Below are 25,604 nucleotides of genomic sequence, written 5' to 3'. Positions count from 1 at the left end.
TTATATTAAATATCTTTGAGTTATTTTGTCAAAACAATCTCTTTAAATTTTGGAACGTACTCGACCAAGTAAAAATTACGTTGGTAATGTTGGTAAAATGCAGCGAGTTTAATTAAATTTTTTGAGATGGTACACATGATTTCTGTAGTTCCGATTAGTGATTTTTTGCTCTGTTTCGCGAGTTTTCACAGAAATTTTGACGTCAGCCGGGTTTCTCCTCCTCCTACTCCTCGACTGTGAATTCTCTGGGCTCGAGTATGCGCGGTTGAGTCTAGTTTTTGTTCTTTCATTGGTTTTCTTGCCGCGCTTCGTGGCAATCGATTTTAAGGACAAGTATTGAATAATACTCGTGCAAAGTTGTAACATTCGGATACGCAATTTTTTTTAACGCCGAGTGAATAAATATCAAAAATGGGGTCGCTTTTTAGAAGCGAGGAAATGACACTATGTCAATTATTTTTGCAAAGTGAAGCTGCATATGCCTGCGTTTCCGAGCTGGGTGAACTTGGTCTCGTGCAATTTAGAGACGTGAGTATTAAATTTTATTCACTATTTACAATCAAACGTTAATTGCATTCTTAATAGTATGCTTCATGATACCCGCATAATGTGTTGTCGATTGTACTTTTCAACAAAGAGCCAGTGTCAATGACACATCCTATTGATTGAGTTAATTATATCAACATATATAATTTTACAAAATAAAGTAAAAAATACGAGTCTGGACGCTTCTTTAGATTAGGCAGATATTTCTTTTTTTGTTTTATTTTCTTTTTCTCAATAATACAAAGTAATGAATTAATACTAAATATTCGTTTTGTACATTTGAAATCAACTATCAACTATATACAATAGCGTATCCTGTATGCGAAAAAAATATATATATCAATATACTTCCTCATAATATTTTACTAAAAAAAACAAATGAATCTGACTTTCTATCCTCCCCTTTTCTGGAAACTTGACGTCACAGGGAGTTGAGGGAATCTGGGATAGGTTGTCTAGTTCCTGTTGTTTAGGTTCATATATGATAATTTTTTTACATACAAATAATGCAACTTCTTAAATAATGCATTGGATAAATGTAAATTTTTCCAAAGAAACAAATTAATTTATTTGATTTTTGTATACTTAAATGGGACATTTTCAGTTTAATTGTGAATTTACAATATGGGGTATGTCTAAAGTGACCATAGGTCCCGTTTTGAACGGGACCATTCCGTCTTTAGAGAGCCTGAACAATATAATTTTTTCATATTTATATTATTTATTCTTCTTATTTTCTTTGTCAAAATTCCTTTTTTTTTTATTGATACATAAAAACTATGAAAAAATATGTGTCCCGAAAATACATACCATTGCGTAAAAATTGGTAGATGTCCCGTTTTGAGGACAAAAATAAATGGTCACGTTAGGTATGTCATCAACTACTTTTTATTCAAACAAAAAATATTCTGATATGTATTCCGTAACTTAAGTACAATATGAATTCTTGGCAGATATATTCATCCAAATGCAAAACTTTCACTTTATAAGTAGGTACATTTAAATGACTCTCTTTTATCCTTTTGTATGTTTGTAATCTAAGCTCGTGCAACTCGCAGTGAATACATAATTAACTGTTTGGCAACCTATTAAACAAGTGAAGGTAATAGTGGACCCAAATTTACATACATAGGTATAATGTTCAACACACTTTTGATTTACTGGGATGGAAGTTAAATAAACTTCCCGGTTAATCTGAGAATATTGAAAAATGTACAAAAATTACAATAAATAAGGTTGATCCCGCCTGAAAAACAAAGTGAAACCTAAAATAATAATACAAATGTTAGATTAGTTAGAAAATGTTATAATCCGGGATTCGGATCTCACATACTAATATAAGAGTTTCTGCTTAATAAAAAAGCTTCTTTACATCTCACCAATAGATGTCTCTAGTGAAGTTTTAGTGATTCATGAACAAGGTTTCTAAATCGGTTCATATATATAGAACTTCCAAGAATTTGAGTAGTGTGGTTGTCAATAATGGGTAGAATTGGTGAATGTTACACGTGTGTAAAGTGATCACTTAAACCAGCCTATGACGGTCGTAAGCCCCGTAAATACTCAGACTTCCATATTATTCTTCATCTTTGATGAGATGTCAAAAAATAATAAGAAAATGTTAGTTAGTTTTTAGAAATTTTTAAATGAAAAACACGTGTTTATTTTACCATATGACTTTATTTTATGACGACTAGTTTCGGAAGCTATGCTTCCATCTTCAGGTCTAAAAGTAAATGGTAAGAAACAAGTGTTGTTCGTTCAAAATTTCATCATGCCTTACCACAAAGTGAATGCCGAAACAATAAATAAAATAGTTTTTAGGATATGACAATGATAGTTGATGTACATAATCATGTGACAGGTGCCGTGGCATATTTGGGTAGACACTCGACTTCGAAACTGGCGCTGCGGGTTAGATTCCCATCAAGAAAGCAAAGCAAAATAAATTTGAGAAAGATTTATTTTCGATTGGTCTGGGTGTTAGTAAAATATTTTTCACATTTACCTTCCTTACCTTACTTATCTTATCCTACCTGCAGACAAGCCTCTAAATGTAGAGACTTTGCGGGTTATTCCTTTTTTTTTTAAATGGGTTTGACCATAGACATATGTAATATTTTTACTTTCTTTAGTTTTCAACTACCTTTTCACTAATTTATTAAATAAAAAAATTCCCCGATTATCTACTTCCTAGTCGACTTCGAGTCTGCTTTGTTTATGTAGTGGGTACTCTTTAATGATACCTGAGAGTTATGTAAATATATCCCGAAAAAAAATGTAGTCCAGTAATTACTCGGTCATCTTACAAAAGTGCGTAATTTTAAATGTAATAAAGTCTTCTTAAGATTTAAGTCTTATACTTAAAAACGGAATTGCTTTATTATAATTCAGAATCGGACAAAGGTAGCATATTGTTTTTAATACACTTGTTAAAAATATTAGGTGAAAATTGTTTTTTCTAAATAATAAATACGACCAAACCCAAGAGACTTTTAAATAAGCTAATTTAGTTAAGCAAATCCCATTCTAATACAGCCGACAAATAATTTTTAGTCTAGCAAATTCATATTTTATTTATCACAAATTTTACTTATAAATGTTTTTTAAAAAAAGAATGATGCTTTTTCTAAATTTTCCTAAGATTTTTAGGGAAAAAAGAATAAAAGTCTCAAATGATTGTCTATTCTGCATCATAAAGTGATGTTATTAGAGTTTAAAATATAATTTTAGCTCAATCCCGATGTCAATGCCTTTCAACGCAAATTCGTCAACGAAGTTCGGAGGTGTGACGAGATGGAGCGCAAACTCCGTTACTTGGAGAAGGAGATCAGGAAGGATGGTATCCCCATGTTGGATACTGGAGAGAGTCCCGAAGCTCCACAACCTCGAGAAATGATTGATCTTGAGGTAAGATCCTGTCATGGAAGAATCGCAATGGCATTTCTAAAACTTGCTAATAATATTATTTTGGGATTTATATACTATGTTTGCATTACACATTAAATATATTGTTATCAATATAACTATTCACTTATTTACCATAATATTTTTATGAAAATGGACTAGACAAGCCAGTCTAAACTAATTTGAGTCACATATCGCGCACTCCTTTCAACAATGTCATTAAAATTTTTACTGTGCAACAGATCTTTTTAGGTAAAACCTGAATGTTTTTTCTCCGTTTGAAAAAATATTTAGTATATTTAAAAAAATAATTAAACCATACCTTTTCTTCAAAATTGCACAACTGAAAATTGACAATTTTTGATATATGACGTTGTTGAAAGGAGTTAGCGATATGTCAAAAGGGAATGCTGCTTTGGAAGTCTACTGAAACTGACTTAGAAGTATAAGTTCTTGAATCTTTTGTAGATACAGGTATCCAAGTGGTGTAAATGTATTGAAAGTGGGACACATGTGATGTCACATATTTACAAACAGTAAATCTTAAAACAAAATATTTTTTAACACATTTCATACAAGTTTCACCAAAATATATTTTTTTACCACGCATATTTTTTTCAAATTCCTTACTTCATTACATTGTTTTTAATTTCATTTTGTGATTTCGTGGGATCATTATTTTATACCATTATCCCATGAATAAATTTGTGAGTAAAAATATTGAAAAAAGTATAAATTTCTACATTTTTTAAAATTTTGTCACCATCGCTATCAATTTGGGCCTATACACATTAGTATTTTCATACACTTCAATTAATTAGTGTACCTATGTAAAAGTTTGTTTTAAATAGTAAAAAATGTTGGCATCTGGATAAGACTGGTTGTTTTATAAGTAACCATTTGTAAAAATCTCACCTGACCACGAGTTGCAAAGCCAGATTTCAGTACAATCTATTTGTGCGCAAATACATAGTACAATGATTTCTTGGCCACATAAATTAGTTCTGACGAATTAATTTTAATGTTCTCACGTTATAGCTTGCTACGAACACCTGACACAATTGAAATGTTTACTTTTAGAAGTGACGCTTGAACCATTAAATATTTGCACTTTATTTTATAGGCAACGTTTGAGAAACTTGAAAATGAGTTGCGCGAAGTCAATCAGAATGCCGAAGCGCTGAAGAGGAATTTTCTCGAGCTAACCGAGTTGAAGCACATTTTGCGTAAAACTCAAGTGTTCTTCGATGAGGTAGGTTTTTATTTATTCAATGTTTTCAGAGACTTTGTAACATGATTGAATTTATTCGTTATATTTTTGTAAATAAAATGAATCCAATTTTTTTAAAACTAAAATTGTGAAATATTAATGGATGGAGAAAAAGTAAAACATGTAATTCTATCAGATTTTATTTTTACATGGTTACATTGAGTAAATATATTTTTTTAAATATACAGAAAGTTAGCTGTCTGTATCTCAGTATCTTAAAAATCTACACTGGACCTATTTTACATCTCAAATTATGAGTAAAATGTAATAATTTAGGTTTAAAATATTATTTCAGTTTTATTATCATGATATAAGTATGTATATACTTTGGAAATACATTTTTAGAAGAGTTTACCCAATCCATCACAGTGGATATAATACAGACAAGTTAAAACATTAACTCCGTTACTTATCTTCGCCAATCTCGACAAAGAAGTTTTTATCTAAAATATTAACTTAAATTATTAATATATTTTATGATGAATTGATTTTGTGGTGGATTAGTGGGATTTAGTTAGATACTGTGTGATTATTTTTTTTGGACTTCAATACTTCACCGAGAGCTTACCAATGATATTATAATAAATATTCATATGAAAAATCTACTGTAAATTGTTTTCCTCTAATCGAATGCATGTGTCGAAATTATGTACATTATGTAATTATTTTGATGAATATGTGAGCGGGGCCCGTATGGTTCGTGATAGCTCATGGAATTGTCTAATTATTAGCTAACATAACAGTATGAATATAAAATAGGATCAATCTGTGGGTGCTTCGGTAATGAACGACTATTCACCGTCTTGTACCACTTTGCCCTCCCATCTAGTTACCTTTGTGTGAGTATAATTGAGCGGGTAAATAAAAGCAATATGTAGTTTGGTTTTATCTCAATCATCTGGAAGGGCTTTCCCCCAGCTCTTAATATTTAACCAATAACGGATTATCTCAGCTGATTTACCTAATGCTTTTAATAAAATATTTGCAGATAAGTTATAATATTTGTACAAGATGTTGAATGTTTCTTGCCACTTTATTTATCCAACTAAAATATTTATCACTTTACGTTTTTTCATTTTCCAATAAAATATCTTTAATTTATACATGCCTTTTGGTTTTTTTTCAAAAGATTATTTATTTTGTGATTTTATAAAATAGGGTTTTGTAGACGTATATCATTTAAAAAAAATGTTCTTATGAAATATTGTTTTTGTATTACATTCATTTATATTTATACAGGAACTCCCAAATATATAGTAGATAGGGCAACTAAAAAAAATGACGATCAATAAAAATTTATTTATAAATAATTTATTATGTACTTAAATAAATTTATATTGTGAGTTGTATTAGAATTTATACTATAAGACTATCCAATTCTACATAAAAATATTACATTTTTTTTATAATATTTTTTTTTAAAGAGATTTGTGTTTTTATTTAAAATTTCAATTTCATACTATTTCTGTGAGCTTTAGCGGCTCATTATTAGAAATACTTATCAAATTGTGGTAGAGTGGGTTCGAACCGAGAAACTCTTGACTTAAGAGTCCGCAACGCTTACCACGGGACCACAACCCGACATTGATGATAACACTGCCATGCAAAGCCTAAAGCGCATTAAGATAATATAATAGGTATTTGGGATAGGAATATGAGGGGCTGTACAAACAAAGATCCCAAAAATAATGGCAATATTGTATATGTTTACTTTGTAGAGATCTTTGCATTCCTTCTGAAATGTTTAATACATGCTCTTACTGCTGTTTAGGCTCTCTATGGCACAACAGTAATATTAAATATTATCTTCACAGAATAGAAAAGCACTTTCAATAAAAAATCCCCTTTTTTGTCTGATTATATTGAAATTTTAAGTAGTGTAATTCTTATTATTTTCTTAATAATCTCCATATTTTTCTTATATTAATATTCAAATCTGTATGTTGTACTTTGTAGTGAAACATTTTTTTTTTTTTCTTATTCACTTCTGACATAACTCACCTATTTGTCATATTAGGTTAGGAATGTGAACTTACATTTTAATTTTGGTGCATAGTTCCTGTATACATATAAAATATATTATTTTGCAACATATAAAACGTCTAACTGGGGTCTCCATTTAATTGACTGATCGTGTTATGAGCATTTTTGAGTGAGTTAATTACCATTTGATATAAAATTAGTTTGATTTTCTGTTAATGTTTTTAGCTTGAGCTAATAATTAAATGCTGTTTACATAATCCAATGTGTAGTCTTATTATACAAATGTACTGTGTACTTTCTGATTAAGTAGTAGAAATAAAACACGCACATAAAATGTAAGTATTGACTTTGATACATGCTGACTTCGGTACACTCTGTTGTAATATTAGTTTCCAGACTGTTGATCTTGAAAAAATGTACTCTTCGCCGGCTGGAATATTTGCGCTTAAAAATGTTTTATTCATTTTGAAATTTGGATAAAGTGAAATGAAATTATTTCTTAAGATGGCCGACCCGTCCCGGGAGGAAGAGCAAGTAACGTTACTGGGGGAAGAGGGACTTCGTGCCGGAGGGCAGGCCCTGAAACTGGGGTATGCCAACTAACATCACCTCTGCTTCCTTATTCTGCAGGCCGGCTATACTTCAGTGACCATCTACTCTTACTTGTCTGTTTTTACCCACTATCAGTTCTCTTTGCAAACTGGACCTTTGCCAATGGCCATATTAATCGTATTATGTCATTGCTATAGTAATATGATGGAATAAATCAGTATCTAAATTATCATTATACACAAACATATTAAATTCTTGAGGTTATTATGATCAACAAAGGCGGTAATGTTATATATGATTTTAAAAAAATATATATATAAGATGATTGTATTGTATTAAAATATAATACATATATTAAAAAACAAGGATAATGTTTTCTATTCTATTTCTTACGATAATCGAATTTTCATACTCGAATTCGATTCAAGATTAAAAGTCTTTGTTGTCAATAGCCAAATAGTAATAATAATAATAATGAAACATTGTGCTCGGGAGTTGATTCTTCATTCACCAACAGATGTTCATTTGGGAAAGTAAAATGACAATGTTTGATTGATAACCATAATGCAAATGACATTTGCGATAGGAATTTGTTTTGGGTTAATTTATTAGTCGAGCGATACGTAATTGTTAATTTGTAAGGATGGAAATGGCAGAAGTATGTGTCACTGGTTGTATGGTTGTTTTTACAGCGGTTATACTGCGACGCTGAGACGGGCCAGTACAGAACTCCACTCAGGCAAGATAATAGAGCAGCCATTACCCCCTTCCCATTTACATTTCTTTCAAAATCACTCCACTTGTGCAGAAGCATTCCAACGAGTCTCAAATTCTGAGTGAAATGAAATTCCAGCTTGGTTTTGTAGTAGTCATAGTATTTGTGTTTTTAATACATACAAAACTTTATAATACAATACCAATTTTCGTTTTATTGAGCAGCTCTTTTTATCCCTTCACTTCTTGATTGAAGTTGTGAAGTATAATTGAATTCACAGTAGGTAGTGGTTAAGCTGACCTTGATAACCGGTTTTTTAGGCAACAGCCATTTTTTGTTCAAGATGTATACAATTTTGCTCATTAAAATGATATATTGTACTTATCTGTAATAATCATTTTCTTACGTAATCCACTCTCAAAAAGTAATTATGTATTATTAACTACCTTTTTATCCAATCCTCTTAAACTTTTTTTGTTATTACTAACCAACAAATACAACCTTAGCTTTATACATTAATTGCTATGAGATTTTGAAGGTTTATTGAGACGGAACTAACTTCTTATTATGATTTAAGAAATAACTAGTCAATTTTTGTTGACAACGTGTTGCGTGTTTTGCCTGAGTGTGCATTTTTCTACTAAGGCTTGGTGATGAGTAATAACATTGATAGATATGTATTATGTTAATTTATTCAGGTATAATGCAACAAACTGATGTCCCAAACAAAATCATTAGGAGTTTATCGTATCGCTTACTGTGTGAATATAATAATATACATATAAATATGTAGTCACTAGATTTCTCCAATGCTTTAAACATATTACTCCCCTGTGCTTATTATGTCTACTGTGAATATTATTTTGTCCAAACTAATCAATAATTATACATAATGTAGAATGCATGCTATTTCAGAAATAATCCTACCTGTAGTTTGACAAAAAACAAGTTTTGTATGTAAATCCTCTTATATTGTGTGACTTTTATTATAAAGATTTACTTCATGAAGAGTTACCCATTTTCTTCTCATTTACTAAGTAATTATTAATTTATGTGATATATCTAATTTTGTACATTTTTTATAAAAGATCGACATTGTGTGTAACTGTCATAATTATGTACCCGACTGTTTAGTGAATAGTTTAAGGTATGTTTGTCATAATTGAGGGTATTCATAGCAAATATAGCAGTCCCCCAATAAACCATCTTTGAGCTATTTCTCTACGAGATCTACTACCGAAAACTGTTTAAAAGGGAGTGAGTATTAGAATATAAACAGGATACAGAAAAGGTAGTTGCCTCAAAACCGATTGGTTGGGAGTTTGGTATCTTCGCTTTCAATACCTTCGATAGTATTTTATGAAGTTTGTCCTGTATAATGTGATGTGCTTCACTTTACTACATATTTAACATAATCCATAATTTTCAGCAATTTATTATTTTTACTAAACTATCAATTGATATCTAATAAAACTATTTACTTTTAATTCGTAAGGTACTTTTAGAAGGCTTGTTTTGTGACTTGTTTTTTTTATTTTTTGCTTATTGGTTGTTTGAATTTCGTAACAATTAGTTACTGGTTTTTCGATCCGCTAATAACATTATCAGTTAGGTAACAATGGTGACTCCACTGTACTATGGCGCATTAGACAATAATTTAAACAATATTTCATTTGTGTTCCGAGTCCCTTGTCGCTTTTCTTACGTTACGTTGTTTTTACGAGGTATGTGGGTTTTTGGTATACTTTCTATCCGGTTCGAGGACCTCTCCGAGACAAAGAACTCGAACCGATAGGTCTGGATTGTGTGGGGTTCCTGTTGTAATACTTGTTTGTGTTGTGTGTGTCAGCAAGAGGGTGGGCTCCACTCCACCGAGTCTATGACCCGCGCCTTGATTAGTGAAGACACACACAGAAACTTCGCCCAGGTCCAGTTGGGGTATGTACGCACTGCACCGCACCGCACCGCTTTAGCACCACACCGCGCACCACAAACCTCATACCGCTCTCTAACACCCTTCATTATACATTGCATGGAATCATCATATACATATTTGCAAACTTTGCTTTATAAATATATCACTGTTCAATGTACTTTTTATCTGTGTGATTTAAAAAAATATGTATAAATATGAAATATTTATGCTTTTCTGAATACACTCAAAAGGTATAAAAGCAATAGTGCCGCTTCGCAATAGTAAAATATAGCAATAATCAAACAGTTAATAAATAAAAACCTGTTCTTGACTATAGATTTTTAAAATTCTAATTGAAACTTAATATTCAATTAATACTAACTCGTTCAAAATATTTTTTTTTCCATTTTTGTATTATCTCATTAGTATTATTATTGAAGAGATTTAAATTCAAGATGTGTAATGGTAAACCTTTCACAAACATTTTGATTGTTGGTGTTTAGTTTACTCTGAGAAATGAAAATGATCATCCTTTTCCAAAAAAAAAAAGAAACTGAAAATACTTACAATGTTTTTCTAATACGCCAGTTAGTATTTCCATTTATGTAGCAAAAAATGTGTATTTTGTATTACTAATTTTCTATAAAATGAACCTTTTTTTCTGTGATTTACCGATTAAAATAGAATTTAGGATGTTTATATAAATTTTACAATAATCAATCACTAGCTAGAAGATATTTATTGCATAGTTATTAAACAGTGGCACTTTTCCTTTTATACCCCACTCTTACTGAATTCTCAAATTAATACACTTTTAATACATATATAAATGTTAAATATCTATAAAGTCTATTTATTTATTGATTTGGCGTTTAATTTGTAGAACTCCATTTTAATTTATGTATTAATTTAAAATCAAACACAGATTTTTGAGTCTACTAAGTTGTATTTTATTAACAAAAACACATAAAAAATTATATTGTGACAATTGTTTCGCCTTGTTAGGGCATTATCAAACGAATGTCATTCGTTTGATAATGCCCTAACAAGGCGAAACAATTGTCACAATATAATTTTTTATGTGTTTTTGTTAATAAAATACAACTTAGTAGACTCAAAAACCTGTGTTTGATTTTAAATTAATACAAATCTATAAAGTCTTTCATGTGACCGAAAAGTCAGCCGACACAAAAAGAGCAATAACAGTAAAAAACATATTTGTGTCAGTTAACTAAATCTTTCATCCTAGGGTAGATGATTTTCTCAAAATAAATCAAGCAGTATTAAAATTATTTTTCTGTTCTGTTATCTGATGGTTTTATCTATGCACTTTGTACTAGAAAATATGACTTAGACGGTTGAAAACCTGTGGCACAAAATTCAAAGTATATCCGGATGTATGATAAAGCTGTATAGCATTGTTGAAAAGTACAATAAAATGATTATGAAACCCAGAAAATAATATTATTTATAATAATAAAATTTTGAAAAACACTACACACATATGTATTTAAAAGTTAAATATCCACAAAGTCTTGAATGTGACTCAAAAGCCAAATGACACAAAAAGCAGCAACAACAGATAAAATGTCAATTTTTGTATAAATGTCAGACCGTAACAATTTCATTTTAATCTACATTTGACCTGATGATGGAATGATTATTCTGAAACTGGTAGTCACGAAGTAATGTTTTTTAAAGTGGTATTACACAAAGTGAATGATGAATGATAAGGAGAGTGTTATATTACCACACTACAAAGTTTAATATACAAAAAACATTATTTCTGTTCTTCAGACACTACTTTTACACATGAACATTTAACACTGTATCACTGAATATATTTATGTGTTTATCTTATCCCTTTTATATTTCTATATACATTTATTGTGTTAATGCATGCCATACTTTCTTAATGACTATTAGGGACATCAGATTTATAATAAGCATTAGGATCGCATTATATTATGTGTGTGCCTACATATTATTTATATGGAATATTTTAACATGATGCATACGCTATTGAACTCATTATCATGATTGTTATTAACAAGTTTATGCGTCACAGTATGGCTGCAGTACATATTTATAATAAGCATGTCATATTTATGTTTTTACATTATATAATTCTCGAGAAATGTAAAATACTTTTCCTTCAAAATAACCTCGCATTATCTATGTGTATATACATACATATAATATTTCCCTGCCCTTGATTATTTCACCACCTATATGTTAACCTTTTGCTTAAGGAAAAAATAAGTGTTTTACATGCACCAGGTTTCATGTATATATAAAGGCCGGTTTACATGGTGCGAGTTAGTAAGAGAATATTAGAATACTGACTTTATAGACAACTGACCTTTATTGATTAACTTTGTATACAGTAGCTATTCGGCTGTCCAAACTCAAAACACAGTAAGGTACTTTTTTTTGCAGTACATTTTTTTTTGCATTTTTGGACTAAGTAGATTCTATTTAGTCCAAAATTGAAAAAAAAACGTACTACAAAAAAAAATTCCCTTACTGTGTTTTAAGTTTGGACAGCCGTATTAGCCAGTATTATTACATGCTCGCAACTCTACTTATCTACTATTACAGTTGAAATTTTGTCAACCTTTGGAACGAAAGCACGTGGCTAGTAAAAAAAAAAGTTGTTATTCATATGATATTGCAGTATGTTCAGTATCTCGGCCAATATCCATAACAAAGTATTCCTGTGGACTCGTATGCTATCTCACACCATGTAAATCAAGAAGGTGAATTGAAGTTCTGTGCAATTCTCGAATTGATATTTAGCAGGGATGAAAAATATTTTAACAACGCCAAATCTTTCAGAACGTTTACTATGACATAAAAGTGAATATTAATTATCAGTTTTTAATTTTGCATATGATAGAGCAGAAGACATGTGTTAAGTCAAATTAAAAACCTAGTTTGCCTGATGTAATTGTTTGTATAATCATTAAATTTTGCATGAGACTCTGCACCTATAATAAAAATTAGCAAATGTCTTGCACAAAGTTAAATCAAAATAATTATCATCTAAATATATTGCTATCGTATTTTACTACTTTTGATTCAAAGTAGAATGGCATTCTTAAGACAATTTTCAAAATGCTATTTATGAAAATATAAATGGTTCCTGTCATGAATAGGTTTGGTCGTGATAATGAATATTATATGGAGTATGTTTAACCAATTCAAAATACTTATTTTGTTTTATTTATGTGTAGTTTTGTTGCTGGTGTAATATTGCGTGAACGTATACCCCCCTTTGAGCGCATGTTGTGGAGGGCTTGCAGAGGAAATGTGTTCTTACGTCAAGCTGAAATCGAAACTCCTTTGGAAGATCCTGCAACTGTAAGTTAAAAATTTCACATTTAAATAATTAACTTACATTTCGTTTTACACACTGTAGTACACATGAAAACCGGTGTCTCAAAAATATATTATAAAACATGTTTACATGCATCATTTTATTTACAATTATTTACGTCAAATGTTTCTTAAAATGTAACTTCAAACGTCAAAATATTTTGACAGCTAGGCAAATTAGCTTGGGTAGATCTCAAGTGGCTTTATTTTTTTGTGTTGATTGTGGGATCAGGGATGATGAGTGATTGGAAACATATTTAATAACTGACTTTTAGAAAAATCATTTATATCTGTATTTATTAATTGTAAATTTTTATTAATTGCCTTTTTAATTTAAAATATTTCTAAGTAATCTAATTCAAGACCTCTATTGCATGTGTGTAATATATTTAGACCTTTATTTTTATCAAATGAGTGATTATTTTCAATTAGGTGATTGGCAAATTCAGAGTAATAATAACTCTGAATTATAATGATGAATTATTATGAACTTTGGATGCATTTCTAGAGACACTTTTGATACGCAAGTAGTATCGTGGTACAAGGATAGAAAGTTAACAATGTTTTGTTTGCAGGGAGATCAGGCGTTCAAGTCGGTGTTCATCATCTTCTTCCAAGGTGACCAGCTGAAGACTCGAGTGAAGAAGATCTGCGAAGGATTCCGCGCGACTCTCTATCCCTGTCCCGAGGCCCCCGCTGACCGGAGGGAGATGGCCATGGGAGTCATGACACGCATTGAGGATCTGAATACGGTAATTATTTTATTAAATCAGCCTTTGACAGTTGTAAGCCCCGTAAATGCCCATATTCTTCTTCATCTATTTTGAGATGTCAAAAAAATAATATGGCAATTATAATTAAGTGACGATAAATCGCTTATTTGTCTGCCTCCGTGGTGTAATGGTCAGCACGCTCGGGTACCGTACTGGAGGTCTCAGGTTCGATTCCTAGGGGAAATTTCTCATTGTGATTTTTTCACTCTAATATTTTTTCAATATTACCCTGGACTGGTACCTGAAGCGGAGGGCTGATAACCTTTCCTTCATGTGTTAACAATCAAGATAACACTGCGTTTATGTGATGCAGTGCCCTATGCACCATCGGGTGCAAATGAGGGTTTAAATGATGTTTTAAATATTACTTTACTCAAGTCTCCTGTTTATCCAAGACGATTCGCACCTCATGAATAAAATTATTGTTTCATTAACTGATTCGGCAGTCCCTTTTTTGTTTTAGTAAATATCTATCCATCTTTAATTTAACTTTTACTTGGTAAATATCAAGTAAATTATACCAAGTAAACCAAGGTATTTACCAAGTAAAAATGAATGTTTAAGTTATGTATCGATAAGTAAGAGGTAAACAATTTTAAATCCAAAATATCAAATGTTTTTAAAAATTTTCATTGCCACTTTTTTTCTATTCAAGTAAATGATATTTCTGTATCTAGTAGGTTACAATTTAGTAATGTATTCTCTTCTGCATTTTAGGTTCTTGGTCAGACTCAGGACCATCGTCATCGCGTGTTGGTGGCTGCGGCGAAGAACATAAAGAACTGGTTTGTTAAAGTGCGCAAGATAAAGGCCATATACCACACTCTGAACTTGTTCAACTTGGATGTGACTCAGAAATGTCTCATCGCCGAGTGTTGGGTACCAGCCCTGGACCTGGAAACCATTCAGCTTGCTTTGCGCAGGGGAACGGTCAGTACACACTACTGCGTATTAGATTTAATTAAGTGTCTTGCTATATAAAATTGGTTACATTTATCCCTGTATTCCGCAAACATGTTAATTTTTTTTTAAAAATCAAATACTTGAATATACCACTTTAATGAGTTTTATTTATATGTATATATATACGACTAGTTTCGAAAACTTACAGATGTTTTCATCTTCCGGTACAAATTAGAAGATGAAAACATCTGTAAGTTTTCGAAACTAGTCGTATATATAAATAAAACTCATTAAAGTGGTATATTCAAGTGTTATATTTAAAAAAAATAATCAACATGTCATTCCACAAAGTAAATGCCGAATGAATAAATAATATGTTAAAAATTCTTAAATTGAGACGTCCATATGCAAAATATACACAGTGGATTATTCAGTTAAAAATTATGATTGCTCAGTACAGGTTCAGAGCAATTGTAATTTTTAACTGAAAAAAATATAAGCAAATGTACCTTTTCAATATGGAAATTTGTTTTGAGGAATGAAATTTTCAAAGTCAATTAACAAACAATTCAAAGCACACTCAGACCTCGCTTTGCGTTGTTTCACTAAGCGTTGTTTCAAAGTTTTACTTTTGTAAATATTCTTTTTTTAACATTTAAGGACTGTATGAAAAATGTGGTAACTTATCTTTGATGTTTATATGATTTCCAATGGAAAATAGCAATTCACTTTTCGTTGTTTCAATTTGCGTCGCGATATTTTTGAACGTATCTATGACACAAAGTGAGGTCTTAGTGTATACCTACTTACGTACTTCTATAAATATTCCATAAATTGTTTTATGGTCTTTTCACTTAACGCTCTGGAATCTATTTGGAAGTAAGTTTAACACGTGTAATGTAAAAATTTATGTATGTTTTCATACTAATAATTGTTATAATAATAGTATGTCATCAATTAATTACTATACATATTTTTAAATATTATTTATCAGTATTAGATGGAACAGATGATCTTGAGATACAAGTATTTCATGAATTGTTGACATGTTTGATGAATACCCCCATTTATAAATTTGTTTGCTTGCATTTGTTTGTAGGAACGCAGTGGGAGTTCTGTGCCACCGATCTTGAACAGAATGGAAACATTTGAAGATCCGCCGACTTACAACCGCACTAACAAATTCACCAGTGCTTTTCAAACACTTATCGATGCTTATGGTATAGCCACCTACCGTGAGGTGAATCCAGGTAGGATTGTTTTATTTATTATGTATGGGACCTTATTTTATCCGCAGCATACAAATAATAATAAATAAGGAAAAAGCAACAAAAAAAAGACATGCCGTATTCACAAAGTTTAAAAAAAAATATGGTAAGAGTAGTTAATCCGATTAACGCATTTCAGATTAGTTGTGACAGTTGTTTGGTCTGATTGCGGCAGTCGCTAAGATTGACATCATCCAATTTTATCATAATTAATAAAAAAAAAATAATTCGTTAGGGAAAAAATGTTTTTCTTATTTGTTTGAAATCTCTAAAATTGTTATCATAAATGGCAAAAATTAAAACAAACCCTAATTTTACAACTTCCCTAAATTTAATCTCTCACTACCCTCTATGAATAACACTAAAACAATTTCATTTAAAAAAATATATATTTTCCATACTTAAATGAAACCTTAAAATCAAAATACGTACATGTATAAAAATTGGCATTTTACATTTTAGGTGTCATATTTACAAATAAATCTCACTAATTGAAACTCACAGTAAAAAGCGTATTTATCAAGTTTTTTAGAAAATTCATTTTCTTAGTAAAACTTTTTTTGAGTGTTCATAAAGTTTTGTGTTTAATATTGAAATAAACTGGGCCCTTAATATCAAAAATCACACAGGCTTGGAGTTGAGCATTAAATTAAAAAATTCTTTAAAAAATTCTTTTAAAAATGTAATATTTTTATTTCCAGCTCCATACACTATCATCACTTTTCCATTCTTGTTTGCGGTGATGTTTGGTGACTTGGGACACGGAGCCATTTTGGCATTGTTTGGCCTGTGGATGGTGATCAAAGAAAAACCGCTAGCAGCCAAGAAATCGGATAGTGAGGTAAGTCTTTTTCCACGCCAATTTTTTATAATGAACTTTATTATCTTCCTAGATATTGTATTAATCCTTATTTTTTTATTATTTTATCATCCATTTAGATTTGGAACATCTTCTTTGGTGGCCGGTATATCATTTTGTTGATGGGTATCTTTTCAATGTACACCGGTTTTATCTACAATGACATATTCTCCAAAAGCCTGAATATATTTGGATCTTATTGGAGAACCAACTACACCAGGTCAACATTGATGGCAAACGGCAAACTGCAACTGAATCCTGATTCTGATGATTACTATCAAACTCCGTATCCCATCGGAATGGATCCCATTTGGCAGGTAATGTACCATCTAGGTTTATTATTACATAATATACCTACATTTTTCAAATATCTCAACAGACAAAGGAGTTTTAAAGGAATTATAGGTATTTATGGGGATAACGACTTCAATTGGTACTTAAATCTCAGGACAGATCTCCTTACCTTATTGTAATTAACAATCAAAATAGCACTGTCATTGAACAATATGAGTATTTTTTGTGAAAACTCATGTTTATCTAAGTGCACATTTCATTTGACAAGGTTTCATATTTAACATAGGAATTTTAAATATCTCTTAGACTTCCCTAAAAAGTGTTTATCTTATTTATTGTTTCAGCATTAACTTTGTGGTAAGACATGTTACAATGATTAAAGAAAACACTTCGTTTTTTACCACTTGAGTTTTATTATAGACTACATGTTTCAGAAGTTAAACTTCCATCATTCAGGTCTGTATAATAACTAAAATATAAAATATAAAATTGTTCTATAAACTTATAATAACTATATAATAACTTATGTAACTTTCCCCTCTCCTTATTTATAGAACAATTTTATACTTTATATTTTAGTTATTATACAGACCTGAATGATGGAAGTTTAACTTCTGAAACATGTAGTCTATAATAAAACTCAAGTGGTAAAAAACGAAGTGTTTTCTTTAATCAGTGTTTATCTTTGTTAAGAAATTGTTGACAAATTTATATATGTTATAATGCAATGCTAATATGACTTAGTTTTCCTGTTGATTGACCCTGTTTTTGTATTTTAGTTGGCTGAAAACAAGATCATCTTCCAAAACGCATTCAAAATGAAGATTTCAATAATCATCGGTGTCATTCACATGCTGTTTGGAGTATCTCTGTCACTCTGGAACAATTTGTAAGTTAAATTATTTATATGAAATCCGTGGAATTAAGTGTTTAACCAGTTGCCAGTTTATCCCGAACGTGACTCGGGCAAGGAGTTTATGTTGCACGAACGTGACTCGGGCAAGGAGTTTATGTTGCACTGAAGAGTACGAGTGCTGCTCTGGCAAATCATATTCCAACTTGGTGGTATTTTTTGCCCGAGTTAAATATATTTATGTATTTGTTTTTATTGACTAACCCGAGCAGTGTTCGGGTAGTCCTGTTTCAAGTTGTTTGGTGAAAATTTCCTGCACCGACAAATTTTCTCACCAAAATTTGACTGTTAAGTGGTTTAAAAAAAGTACTACAATTTCGTAAATGATTTATTACATTGTTTTAGTTTTTCTGAATGCACCATTCTTCCAAACTTAGCACACAAAAATTGTGAAATCTAATATCTCTATGCAAAATACGTTTCTTTGAATGCCATATGTGTTTATTATATTTAAATATGTGTATTATAATTCTTCTTTGTAGATATTTCAAGAAGCGTTTGGACACATTGTATCAGTTTCTACCTCAACTGATTTTTTTGACCTTCTTATTCTTCTACATGGTTCTGATGATCTTCATCAAATGGGTGAACTATGGACCTAATCCTGGACATTATGGCTCACAAGTAGAAAGTAATTATCATTGTATTGTATAGTGTATTCTGCCTCCATATAGTCCTCTGTATACGACCTCAAATATATATTTCCTCTACAGAATACCTGCACGCATCACCATACTGCGCTCCGTCCATCCTCATCATGTTTATTAACATGGTGTTGTTCAAGACTAATCCCAAGAGGGAACATTGCGAAGTATACATGTATGCCGGCCAAAACGGAATTCAAAAGTTCTTGGTGCTTGTGGCAGTTATTTGTGTGCCAATCATGCTGTTTGCTAAACCTTATTTCATCATGCAGGAACACAAGAAGCGAACGGTATGAGATTATTTATGAGTGCATAAATAGTATTGTTAATTGATAGTTAAAAATCGTTAAATACTTACATATATGTAGAATGAATATATATACTATCAACCCTGTGTAGTGTAAGTTTAAATAAATGAATTTCGAAAAATATTTCTGTATTCTAGTAATTCTAATGATTTTATTTATCCAAAAATCACTAAAAATTAGAAACAAATTCATTTCAAGATCCAAAATTGATTCTTCAAAAATATTTTTTTTGTTTATCATAAATATGAAATATTGTACAATTTTTATTTGTATTTTTTGGAATTTTAAGTAAAATGGTTGCTTGCTCATGTATAAAAACCAATAAATTCATACTGTTGTGTGTAGATGAATCATCAGCCCATGCACAACGGAGAGAATGGAGATGTTGGAACAAATGGTCAAGTTGCACCCACTGCTGAAGGGCAGAAGGCCGGACATGAAGAGGACATGCAGGAAATGTTTATTCATCAGGTATGTAATGTCACTACTGGATTCCAACCTAGGACCTTCATATTCATCACCAATCTATTAAGTACCTATGAACGGATATGGGATTAACCCTTTGCTCGATTTACCCGTACTATATACGGGGAAAAAATTGGCCTTTGTGGATTATCCCATACTTGGTATGGGTAATCTGGCTAAGAAATAGCTTAGACTGACTTTACCGTAGTAACGGTGGTAGTAGTAGATTATAATGGAGTTATGGGCTAAAAATACTACATGGAAAACTACTGAGATCAGTTTTAAAAGTACTTAAAAAATCTCTTAGTTCAAAAATTCAATTAAAACATACAAAATCATAAAAAATGGAAAATATTGTTATTTAATGCCTTGCAATAATTCAATATTTCATTGTCAAAAATATAAAAACCTGCCCTTTTTCCAAAAAAATCTTCATTCAAACTCATCAGCCAGTTAAGGTTAAGTCAGGGTTAAGCACTGAAATTCAATTAATCTGCTCCCAGTTCCAACAAATGGTACTAATTTGACAAAAAAGTCATCTTTTTATAGATAACAGTAGAATCAAACGATTATGGAATAAACAATCGTCAAGGAGAGTTAAAATTATAACAGCTGGGCGATCCCAGGTAGACGGTATTCTCTAGTTGTTGTAAAGTAAGCGTGTTTCTTTAACCACGTGATTTCGTAGCAAACTTCAGGTCCATAAGGGGTGGCTACCTCGGATACACAGTGATATTGAGGATACCTACATTTTGATAATTACGTGCCTTTATATGTATTGTATTTTTGTAGGCGATCCACACCATCGAATATGTGCTTGGAAGTGTATCTCACACAGCTTCCTACCTTCGTCTCTGGGCTCTTTCCCTTGCCCACGCCCAGTTGGCTGAAGTGTTGTGGAACATGGTCATGCGCAATGGTAACATTTTCTATCCATAAAGTTACATTTTTATTTTTAGTGATGTCTATAGTGGTTTAGAGATTTTAAGACAACTTTATACCAAAAGCTTTTTAATTCAAACGATGATATATTTGTTTTTTCATAATTAAATATGTAAATAAATGGTGCTCACTTTTTAAAATACTCAACTAAATAACGATTTTTATTGATATGTATCTCAATATGGATGAAGAAGTCCAATTATTACAGGGCTTACGACTTGTCATTGCGCAGTTTAACATTCACCATTTTACTCAATAATGACAACCATATTACTAAAATTTCGGAAAGTTTTTTATATGTTGCAAGTTTAACACAATGTTTTCCAGAGTAATCTTCATATGGGACATTTATGGTTGAAATTTGTACGTTTTTTCATATAGTAATCGATAATATAAATTGATTTATTCCATTTATGAATTTCTTTGGAAACATGATCACACAATAGTTTTTATAACAAAAATTAGCAAAACATAATTATTTTGTAGAATTCACTCGAAACATTTTACATTTTTAATATTTTACAAACTTTGGTCCAATTAATGTCTGATAATTTTTAAAACTTTTATCATATCTAAATAATTAAATAAACAATGTAATTATTATTTATAGCTAATTCTATATGAAATGTTTTTCTAACAGGTCTTGTTTATGAAGGATGGTTCGGAGGTATTGCCCTGTGGATCGTATTCTCCTTCTGGGCAGTGCTCACAGTGGGGATTCTCGTCCTGATGGAAGGGCTCTCTGCTTTTCTCCACACCCTTCGTTTGCACTGGTATATATAACTTGTTTAAATTAATATTTGTATTGAAATGTCAACATAGAAGATGAGAAGAGAAAAATGTAAAATTCTAGGTATTTACAGCCTCCTATTAGCTAGTTTAAGCGATCACTTCATATGCTGTGTGAAATTCACGATCCACCCATGATTCATAACCGGATTCCTTAAAATTTTATTTGTTATCGAGTGTCTGTCTTTTTTAGTACTTTTTGCTGATGAATTTTTAACTTCAATTGTATTTTTTTGCTTTACTGGACTTTAACACAAATGGATTTATTTCAGGGTTGAGTTCCAAAGCAAGTTCTATGAGGGCCAGGGACACAGTTTCCAGCCTTTCGCTTTCGAAGTTATCTTGGATGCGGCTTCACAAGAAGTTGTAGTAGAATAAATATATTTCCTTCTGGCATTTTTAGATGTATCCCCATATCTCATAGCTAATGTTTGTCGTTTTAAGAGTACTTTTTATGTATTTAATATAAAGGTGTGTATTGTATCTAATTCATTTCATGAATCTTCTGATTAATTTATGTCCAAATATATTTTTTCCTATTTGTGTTGTCTCAAAAATTTCTTCCAACAATCTTTTTTTAAATCTTACTTTCAATTCAATTTGCTATATATCCACTGTATTACACATAGAACCCTTCAAAGATATACATTTGTATTATCTAATGTTGTTTGGGTAATATTAAGCATATTATATTTGTTTTCTTCCAGTTAGCTTGCATGGAATTCCCTGTTAAAGTAGCTGTGTAATGCTTAAAATAGTTGTTTTAGATATTCTAGATGTGTGTAGTTCAGCTGTTTGTCTATTTACCAACAATTAATACTCAAAAGGTTCTAGTTCATCATATAACACAATATCTATAAATATTAGATTTAAAATGTAATTGACATCTTTAGACACTAAAATTTACATCATTTTGTTTAAATTATTTTAAATATAAAGTAAAACTTGCCATTATTTTTTTTACACATTTTTTTAAACTAAGATTTAATTTTTTGATAAAAAATCTCCCTTTTTCCTATTATCTATTTATTCTATCGAATGTTTAGAATTCTAGAGCATTAATAAAATTATATAATGTATTGTCTATTACAAATATACTAGAATATCGTAATAATTGTTAAAAGTTCATAAATTAGTATCAGAATTAAAATAAATGTGTATGCTCATTATCCTAACACATGAGTGGTATGTACGAGAATTGAAATCCTCTTATTAATTATACAATTTTCTTGCCTTTTATCCTTGACAAATTCTTAATATTCACGCTTAAAATTGTATGTAATTGTGATTAATAAAGTTGTATCTGTATTATTTTTTGACATTTCATCAAAGATGAAGAAGAATATGGAAGTCTGGGCATTTACGGGGCTTACGACCGTCATAGGCTGGTTTGAGTGATCACTTTACACACGTGTAACATTCACCAATTCTACCCATTATTGACAACCACACTACTCAAATTCTTCGAAGTTCTATATATATGAACCAATTTAGAAACTTTGTTCTTGAATCACTAGAACTTCACTAGAGAAGTTCTAGTGATTCAAGAACAAAGTTTCTAAATTGGTTCATATATATAGAACTTCGAAGAATTTGAGTAGTGTGGTTGTCAATAATGGGTAGAATTGGTGAATGTTACACGTGTGTAAAGTGATCACTCAAACCAGCCTATGACGGTCGTAAGCCCCGTAAATGCCCAGACTTCCATATTCTTCTTCATCTTTGATGAAATGTCAAAAAATAATATGAAAATAACTCCTGTAATTGGAGATAATCCAGATTTTGTGAACAAGTATTTGGACACACTCAAAATGTTGTAAGTTGTATCTGCATTAAAATTGTATTTTATTTTATTATTAATCATACGCCGAAAACAATATTGTCATCAGACATCAAGTTGGGTTGTGGTCCCGTGGTTAGTGTTGCGGATGCTGACTGAGTTTCTAGATTCAACACCACTTTTCCACAACTTGATTTTTAACCTTTAGACGCTCATGTGCCGCGTGCAATGAGAAATATTCGCGTGACTTGCTACCTACGCGTAGCGGTTATAAAAATAATTATATCTCTAAAATTGGTCATCCTATTTAGGTAAAATAAAAAGCATTATTAAAATAAAAGAAAATTTACACTAAAATATTTTTTTTTTTGTTTTTCCCATGTAATTGATGAAAAACATCAAAACTATCTGTATTGCACTGTATTTCGTTTATTGTAATATGTTTTTCATTGTTTGTGAACCGTAAATAAATAAAATAAAATAAAATAAAATTATTATACACCCAAAAAAAAAAAAAAAAAATTTACAAAGCTTTATTCATTATTTTTCACATGTTATATAATTACACATTAAAGTTAAAGAATAAAAAAATAAAAATACTCTAATCTAAACATCTTTTTTCATATGCCAAATTTGAAAATATTTGTCAATGCATAGACCTATTTTACATTTGAACATAGACCTTATAATTCCATTATTATTTGAGCATACGCGACACCTAAGCTTGCTCTTATGTTTTTCCGGCCAATGTTCCGAATACTTCGTCAAGGGATCTTGCATTCCTTATGTCACCGCGACCATATTAGGTCTATTGTGACCTCCCTCTGTATTACAGCTAACACCCAAGACCTATGTGAGTCATGTAACTCACGACCTGTCTTGGTGGTAGGAGCTTCACCTTCTCGGAGTCCAGTAGAGGTCCTCCAAGGATGTGACTACGTTTGCGAGCGAGTGCGTCACAATTATAGAGAATGTGGATTGGCGTTTCGTTATCCTCCATACAAAATCTGCATACTGGGGAGTCATGAAGCCTGCCATGGACTTTGTTGGAATATTTAATGATGGATCGGTATCTCAAAGACACTATTTCATATTTTGAATACTATTGTCATAAATCAGTGTAATAACATAAATCAGTGTAATGTAATAATTTTGGATACTATTGTCATAAATCAGTGCAGTGTAATTGTCAATCACTGGTCCTGTATGGGGCCGGTGGGCATTGAACGACGCAAATTTGCCCGCGGTCCCATAAAGGACCACTGGGCGGCTAAAGGTTAATTACAAATATCAGCCTCTTAGGATTTGTGTATACTATAAAAATTATTTTATGGTATACACAAAGGATTTATTAACATTTGTGTATTAACACATTGTAGTCGGGCGCTTCGAACAATAGACTGTAGCCTATAGCGGACGTTTTTCGCGATTAGCGCAAAAATATATCGCTTTCTTAAAATTGACACAATTTCTAAACCAAATAATATTTTCGATTGAAATTTTCAAAGAAATCATATATGACATTTGATCATCAAAAATAAAGTATAATCATAATTTTTAATTAAGTATTCCGTATTTCACAATTTTAGAAGCATTGTAAACTCTTAAAAATAGTCTTCCCCTCCAAGGTATCATTCCCTATACAATGCTTATAAATTCAAATAAAAAACACCAAACAGTAAACAAAACAATCCAAGCGGTATGAAAAATAGTCCAATACGTGAAATGACTCAAACTAAACTGGAGATTGAGATCGCATAAAAACTCTAGATTTCTGGCGATGCCTTTACAAGCGACACACTAGCCAATCCGGACAAGGCATCTCAAATAACGTCAACAGACTGTCGCTTAGCACCCAGGTAGCAGATTACCCTTCAACGCGTTTTATTTCACACTGATAACAAACCCGTATATTGCCGTTTCCCGCCGATAACCGACAGTCGACAAAAACGGCATTTGACCGACCCGCAGTTGACCGACAGTCCGCGAAAAACGGCAAATGCTGTGTCCCGACGACAACTTGTTAAGTGTATTACTAAAAGAATACAAATATCAAATTACAAAACACAAAAACGAGCTCGTCAAAGCTTGTCAGATTAATGTCAAAATGATATCGTAGCTAATGTATAATACCAAACTTTATCAATATATTCCGCATCATGTGGGTAAAACCAGAACATTCATTATGATCATATTGTCAGTTCTGAATAAGCAATTGAGCAACAGTATAAACTTTAAGGTGGGGACTGACCAGAGTCATTTCGTTAGGATGCGAGCATTCGTATTGTCAGTACAGCGAGCCGAGCTGCTCGCCGCTCGTTCCGAGTACTTCATCCGAAGTCGGATGCTCGCCGCAAATGTTACGTTACGACGAAATGCTCCGGTCAGTCCCCACCTTCC

General features: G+C 31.3%; 1 protein-coding gene across 4 annotated transcripts; it reads left to right on the top strand.

Annotated features, from left to right (window-relative positions):
* Window positions 1–172: 172 nt before the first annotated feature.
* Window positions 173–22,736, top strand: LOC148303929 (V-type proton ATPase 116 kDa subunit a 1-like). Of its 4 annotated transcripts, none has more exons than XM_088269108.1 (17): window positions 173–528; window positions 3,280–3,456; window positions 4,577–4,705; window positions 9,823–9,911; window positions 13,125–13,251; window positions 13,842–14,018; window positions 14,757–14,969; window positions 16,042–16,192; window positions 16,912–17,051; window positions 17,150–17,386; window positions 18,143–18,252; window positions 18,759–18,907; window positions 18,990–19,210; window positions 19,574–19,699; window positions 20,486–20,612; window positions 21,276–21,408; window positions 21,697–22,736. In XM_088269108.1, the coding sequence occupies exons 1-17, from the start codon at window positions 412–414 to the stop codon at window positions 21,800–21,802; spliced, it is 2,529 nt and encodes an 842-aa protein (XP_088125234.1). In that variant the 5' UTR covers window positions 173–411; the 3' UTR covers window positions 21,803–22,736. The 4 variants fall into 4 exon arrangements, with proteins under 4 accessions (XP_088125234.1, XP_088125237.1, XP_088125235.1 ...); XM_088269111.1 differs by lacking the exon at window positions 9,823–9,911 and adding an exon at window positions 7,951–7,997; XM_088269109.1 differs by lacking the exon at window positions 9,823–9,911 and adding an exon at window positions 7,211–7,296.
* Window positions 22,737–25,604: the final 2,868 nt, after the last annotated feature.

This window comes from Brachycentrus maculatus, unplaced genomic scaffold, assembly GCF_059751285.1.
Source record: "Brachycentrus maculatus isolate JH-2025_06_01 unplaced genomic scaffold, ASM5975128v1 h1tg000339l, whole genome shotgun sequence".
Lineage (NCBI taxonomy): Eukaryota > Metazoa > Arthropoda > Insecta > Trichoptera > Brachycentridae > Brachycentrus > Brachycentrus maculatus.
The sequence above is the reverse complement of the archived record's forward strand: the minus strand, read 5'-3'. Positions and strand labels throughout refer to the sequence as shown.